The sequence below is a fragment of the Cryptotermes secundus genome, unplaced genomic scaffold (assembly GCF_002891405.2).
Source record: "Cryptotermes secundus unplaced genomic scaffold, Csec_1.0 scaffold204, whole genome shotgun sequence".
In the NCBI taxonomy this organism is placed as follows: Eukaryota; Metazoa; Arthropoda; class Insecta; order Blattodea; family Kalotermitidae; genus Cryptotermes; species Cryptotermes secundus.
The window spans coordinates 576,451-583,673 of NW_019738351.1; the positions used below are offsets into that span (position 1 = coordinate 576,451).

The 7,223-nt window shown below is 38.3% G+C and overlaps 1 protein-coding gene across 1 annotated transcript in view; it reads right to left on the bottom strand.

The window, feature by feature from the left end:
• Nucleotides 1-3,684: 3,684 nt before the first annotated feature.
• The window catches only part of LOC111870733 (sarcosine dehydrogenase, mitochondrial), a 39,417-nt gene continuing 35,878 nt past the window's right edge, over nucleotides 3,685-7,223 (bottom strand). The window contains exon 17 of the mRNA XM_023863241.2: nucleotides 3,685-5,618. Coding sequence (XP_023719009.1) covers nucleotides 5,441-5,618 — 178 coding nt within the window. The 3' untranslated portion in view covers nucleotides 3,685-5,440. The remainder of the gene's footprint in view (nucleotides 5,619-7,223) is intronic.

Genomic DNA, 7,223 nt, shown 5'->3' on the forward strand with positions numbered 1-7,223 from the left:
TGATCGCCTTGCGGCAGGTGAGTTGAAGTTGCGTGGTCGTGCAGTGCGGTCGCAGGAGTGATGAGGCAGTGGCTACGCCAGATGCCCAGTGGGTCGGACAGGGACACGACCACCGGCGAGTCCAGGCGAGATGCCCCAGTGCGTCGGGTGTGAGAGCCGGAGGGCTGAGGCAGTCTTGCCTGGCGCAGCTTGCTGATGCCTCCGAAGACCGAGCACTGGCGACGAAGCCTGCTGGCTGATGTTGCATGAGTGTGGCTTGATCATAGACAGAAGTCAGACTTATGAGGCCGGTTTGCGGCTGCTCCTTTTTATACACTGCTCGGTGGGCGGAGCGAAACTTGAAATTGAGGAGGAAGAATTTGCAGGGCGCTGATTGGCTAGCGCACATGATGATGTAGATGCGGGGCTAGCAGCGAGTGCAGTATAAATGTGAACGTTTGGAGCAATTTGATTGGATATCGTGCGTGATGGTGAAAAGTGATGTGAAGAGTGTGCGTTGCAGAAAATGCATGATAATGTGGGATGTTCCCACACAGTTAACACTGATTTACTACATCTACATCATGAGCCCCCTATAAAATCTTATATAGAAAAAGAAAAAAATATAGAATATGCCAATTTGTCCATGGGAACGTATGAAATTACAAAACCAACGACTGATTCGATGTTACAGAGCATCAATGAAAAATTTTAAATTTTTGTTCTTGTTTTATACTATTACTTCTGTTTTTATATAATATGATTTATTGTATTTTTTACATCAAGTGTTCTTTTTATATTATTAATAGTATTGTATCCAGTTTGATAGTACTGCAGTTCGATGGTGTATAAGTTGTTAGCCATGTGTTTGCCTGATGATGGCTGTTGATAGCCGAAACGTGTAGCAGGGCACTGACCTTGATATCTGTTGTGTTGTGACGGTTAATAAAGAGGTTGGATTTTGATTATATTGCCATGCTGGTACTAGAGATGGCAATAAATGAAAATCTAGAGACTGGGTGGTCTCTAGTGAGATAATATTCTTTCCATGTACCATGACAGTTTATGAATTCTTTCAAATGTTCTTGGGAGAGAAAGACATAAAGATGCACACAGGTATGATAATACTATGGGCCCATCTATCTGTAATGAAAGTGACAAAAAAATTGTTGTGCATATGTATGTGTATGACTGTAAGTGGGTACGGATTGGTGAATGGATTTATTGTTCACATATACACACCACTTGGGACTACTCAAGTAATTACAGAGCAATTGCTGATTTACAAATCACCACCTGCTAGGTCTTTTCCCAGCCTGCTGTGTCTCCATCAGCCACTCGCTGGCAACGGCTTCTAACAGTGGATATTCTTCAGCCTCCTGTGCTTAGGTTCTATCTTCATGGCCTTCCGTGCAGAACTCAACACTAATCTGATTGCTGTGTTCCATCTATGCAACTCTAAGATGCATAGACAGAACATGGCAATCAAATCAACAACTAACTAGGTAGCCCCATCTTCAAGCACAGTCCTCAGCATGGACCACATAGAAAACATCCGCATTTCCATTGCTGTAGTCCAACTGTTGCAGCTGCCTAGCAGTGCATTGCATAACACTGTTTCTAACAGTAACAGGGTTATGACATTACTTGTGGGATGATCGCATGTAAGAAGACATAAAATGACACAAGGCTTGTGTTTCATAATATTCATAACAAGGCAACTAATATTTGGAATGATGATGATGATGATTATTAAATACAGGAATACTTCTAACTTGTTTGTTTGTTTCTATCTCTCTACCACTGACCTAATAAACAAAATGCAGAGATACTATGAAATTTGCTCCATACCTACTCCACCAAGCAAGTTGTCTTCATGATGTAATGCTTCTTATATTGCAGAGCCAAGTTCAAATCTTGGCTAGGGTACTGACTGTCCTGACTGAAGTTTTTCATGATTTTCCTTAACAGATCAGTTGGTGTAGGGACAGACTATGGGCTGGTTCACTGGGGTTTGGCCCCCCAACAGGGGAAAGATTTTTTTCCCCACAACATCCAGACCGACTCTGGGGTTCACCCAGCCTTCTTTCATTACATACTGGAGACACTTTCGCTGGGAGTAAGGCATCTGGGTTGTGAAGCTGACCACTCACCTCCATCTAGTGCCGACATCAAGATTGGTGAAGCTATACCTCCACTCCACCATGCAACATCTTTACTTTTCCTCAGTAACTTTAGGCAAATGCCAGAATAGCACCTTAAACTACAACTACTTAAAGTACAACTGATTCATTAATTCATTATCATCTGGTCATTTTATGATATATGGTCTGAGTTACTCACAGCATTGTTCAATATACTATAAATAAATAAACCACAAATATTCTATACTCTTTCCAGTATGCACATTTGTTATGGCACTGGATAAGTAAGATTAAAATTATTTCCAGTCTCTTTTTAGTTACATCAGTAAATGTTAACACCTTAATTTGAGTGTCATTCCTTCTTTATAAAGTTTTAGCTGCTGTTTATTGTGATACTGACAGGGACGAGATAACATATTCTGATCTAAGAATGGGTCGTACAGTATATACAGGTATATTTTTACTTTTAGTGTCTTAAATTATAAAAGTAACAAACAATATTTCAATCAATATTATACAATATTATGTACAATATAAATCCATATACTGGAGGTGTTATAGGTTACAGATCCATCTTGAATCTCCCAAGAGTTTTATTTTAAAATTATCCATTAAAAATTAATGTATTTAATAATAATTTAACAATCAGATTGCTCTATTATAATTTCCTTAATCTAATAATACCCAGTGGAGTTCTACAGAATTTGGTTTTATGTAAAGGGTGAGAACAAAATAGATACTTATACAATTATCAAGATCAGGTAACAGTTTGAACCTTTGAAGTATGATGTTCATCTAAATAATATTAAAAAATTCGGCTCCTCCATCACAGAAAACACACAGTGTTTCAAAGACCAACTAGCCAACTGTATTTAGAGAAATAATTGCTGTGTATTCCAAGAATCATACAAAAACACATAAATACACTGTGTGGACAAGCAGCAGAGTCTGTAATGTTGAAGCAGGTGGTGCATATAGTATACTGTGCTGTAATGTACTAACAGCTACAGCCACAGTTTCAGTTCTGTGGTGATGAGGAGAGGGACTTTCTTGTGGCTAATCTTCATTTGAAGGACCAGCTGAACAATTGCAGCGACAGTGCTTCCCAATACAAGGAATTTCTAAATAATCCATTCCTGTCGCAAAAGATCGGCAGAACAATTCCTGACTTGTTGGCTCAATTCATTTAAAATGAGCTTAGATGGGTATTTGTCAAACAAAATATGTTCCAGCTAATCTTAGCAAGAAATGTAGATCAACCAAACAGTTAGATTTCTGAACCTGTCCCAGATACAATGCCTGACAGACATCTGTGGGAAAAGATAATGTCAAGATGATCTCTGCCAGTAAAAAAAAGTAAAGCTATCCCTGTAACAAGCTATGGAGGCCCATAGGGTTGTGAGACGTTGAGGGTCCCACATTATCTAGACAAATCACCTCACAGATGGCAGCGAGGCTGTCAGCCTTACGCACTGGCTGCCCTGGACCCTGCAGGAAGATTCCTGGTACTCATTTCTGTTAGCGGCTGAGTTGACCCTAGGGCCATAGTGCGGCTGGAAGGATTAGGTAAATTGAAAAATCCAGTGATCTCATCAGGAATCGAACCCGCACCCTTCCAGCTTGTAGCAAAGTGCCTCAGTAGTTCATATGCAAACTTAAAATATATGAGGTTAAAATTAATTTTAATTTACATTAAGTTGAAATACAATTAGGATTAAGTAAAGTTCTTCCTGATGTATTTTTTAAAATGTTGGTTTATTTGGTCATGTATAAGTGATCTGTTTTCATATTAAAGTATAATTTTGTATGTTAACATATTTATTTATTATTAAAATTTCTGATAGTTGTCATTGCTACTAAATCATAGTGGAACAAGGTCTTTGGTTGTGTGATCTGAAAAAGTAATTGTATGCTGGTTTTGATATATGTGTGTTCTTTTTGTACGTATCCATTTATTTGTGTAGTAAAACTTGTTCTGAATAGTGTGGAAGGTGTGTACTGTGTGATGGTTTAAGAGCTGAAACATGAAAGACAATACAATATCCATTCATTGATTAAATGACTTGTTGCATTAGATGGTATTTTTCAGTTAAATATATGAATGGTGCAATGGCAATAAGGACTGCTATTAAATTAAGTCTTGAACTTCCAGAATTTTCAGATAACTGCTTTTGCTTTGCATGTTAATCACACAATCTGGCCAGTTCATCACAATTCTACATGAACAAAAACAGGTCCCAGAATTAATTTTTTTATAATACAGTTAATGATAAATTTTCACAGAAAATAACTCTGATATGAAATGCGATTAAGTACTACACCTTAATGTAATGAGAAAAAGTCGCTTTTGTTATAATTTGTGACTGCAATAAAGAGAAACTAGTCTAGTAAGAATTCTCATATCAATTATCAAATTCTTTTCTTTTCTTTCAAATTATCATCGTGAACTGCAAAAGTCATTCTTGTATATGCCTAATACATATATTAAGAAATGCACAAACACGTATTATGTTGGACATTTTCCATCACCTGGGTTATATTTAAAATACACAGAGTTTCAGAAAGTGGATCTGTTTATCACCAAGTGTGTGCATGTCCGCATGTGAAGGGGAGGAAACCTACTTAGTTTGGCTTGTTAGATGGAGTTTAATTTCAAACACTGGCTTCCTTTTAGCAGGCCTGAGTAGAACTCATTCACTTCCCCACCACACCTAACCTGTACAGTTTCTGAAACTCCATGTATTTTAACCATCTGTCAAGCTTCACCATAGAAATTATAGGCTGTTTGGGGGTGAATACCATTCCACAGGAATACCCACAATACACCTGGAGATTATCTTTGAACAGGCACAGATGGAGACAGTGGGAAACCTCTTTTGTCTTCTAAACACTGGTATGTAGTGTTTGGTGACCTCTCTTGGCTGAATCAATGCTGTATAATCTCACTACTGCCAGAGTCATTAAATAATTTAAAAGAAATCATGTGAGACACTGCTGCAGTCACAACAGTTTTCATGTGAGTATGCCGAGCTGATTGAATCAGCTTTTGGCATGCAAAGTTTCAAATATACTCCAGACTGTGGCCTATGTCCAATATGATAAATGTAAAATAAACAGACCGCTGTCACAAATCTCTAGAGAATTACAAGTATTTAACATTTTATTCCAAATATGATGGGCACAGTGGTCCCTTGTGTTACTCACTTTCTATGAAGCAGCCCACCTGTTGTTTTAATAGTGGATCTATCAGTAAGAGAGGTATGGCTTGGGGCTGTAAGAATAAAGCTGCTCTTGTCAGCAGTAAAATCAATGAGGTTTCACTGTCTGACTGGTAACTGTTCGTCATATATTCCTAATAGCCGTTTCCCATTTGGATCAAATGGGCTCTTGAAGTGGACAGTGACATTGTAACGGTTCCCCATCACCTCCACCTGGTAGTGGCCGTTCTGGAGGAATTCTGAAGTGACTCGGCGACCCTCTGGATGTTTCACATAACTGCATGTAATTTAAAGATACAGTCAGAAACTGTGCATTATAATTTAATTCAAAGAACATGAAATTCTTCAAAACCTGTTATCTTACCTGCTTACATACATGCATGTATGCAAATTGCTTTATCAGTGGGGTTTTTATGATGCTGTAAAATATTGTTTATTTCTGTGAGGAAAGGATGATATAAACTGCAAGTTTTCAAGATTTTCGAACCAAAGTGCTCAGGAAAAATATGTGGATCTGAGACGGACAAAGTTAAGTAGGAAACACAGGATAATGTATAAGGAACATCATGTTATTTAACGATGCTATCAGTAGTTCAGACTGGATAGCATCAAACATGAGCCGTTGCTAGGTAATGCCCACATGCAACAATAGAGGTGGTGTCATGATACGTGATATGTACAGCTGTTGCTATGTAGTGCCCACACCATCTGCTAGCACGGTGACGTCACATGGTGTTCTCCTTCGTACAATATGGCCTGTGTCATGTCGAGATAGTATAATGCAGTGTTCAGCAACCGGTGTGCCGTCACAAGGTGAAAGGTGTGACGCGAACTTTTACCTATTGTAAGAAATTAATTGTCGAATTTTATTCGTTTTATTTTATCCCAGTTACCGTGTTTCATATGCTTGTGTTTTATTCTCAGCCACTGCACTGATTAAATAAGATGATGCTTGTTTATTCTTTATTACATGACGTCACATGATGTTCTCCTTCGTACAATATGGCCTGTGTCATGTCGAGATAGTATAATGCAGTGTTCAGCAACCGGTGTGCCGTCACAAGGTGAAAGGTGTGACGCAAACTTTTACCTATTGTAAGAAATTAATTGTCGAATTTTATTCGTTTTATTTTATCCCAGTTACCGTGTTTCATATGCTTGTGTTTTATTCTCAGCCACTGCACTGATTAAATAAGATGATGCTTGTTTATTCTTTATTACATGCCGTGATTTTTTATGTAGTGTAGTGTTGTATTCTAGGAAATTAAACGTAAATTATTTACCCACAGTTGTTGTTATATCATAGTTTTCATTATTGATTTATTTTTATTTTTCTCGCATCTACGCGGCTTCTTTGATATACTTGCCGCATGTTCTGTATACGTGCTTTTCCCTAAAACTGCAGGTTTCCCTGTCTTTTATAACGCTGTTTCAGTATTTGCCCCTGTTTGTTAGAAGTTAGAGCTTCTTCAACTTTATGGCTTTCTTCCTGAAATGATGCACCCACCGATTGTTGGACTTCATTTAAAATTATAAACTCACTCAAAACGAAGACAGAACACACACACATACCCAGGAAGCCCAACAGTATAACACACGCAGTCGCAGGAGCACGACACAACAAAACCACAACACACAAGATAGTGAAGGAGTGCTCCAACAAAGGAGAATGGGCGTGACTGACGTAGTGAGGGGCGACGTAGCGATGTGGTATCCTGAACAATTTTAATATTTTTAACGTTGGACAATGTATATGATAGATACATATTTTAGTTATTTTAATGTGTGAACATGGCATGCAATGAACTGGTTTGACGTGGATAAGTAAGCACCTGAAGATGGCATTATTATGCCGAAACATGTAGTGCGAGGGAGAGAAGGA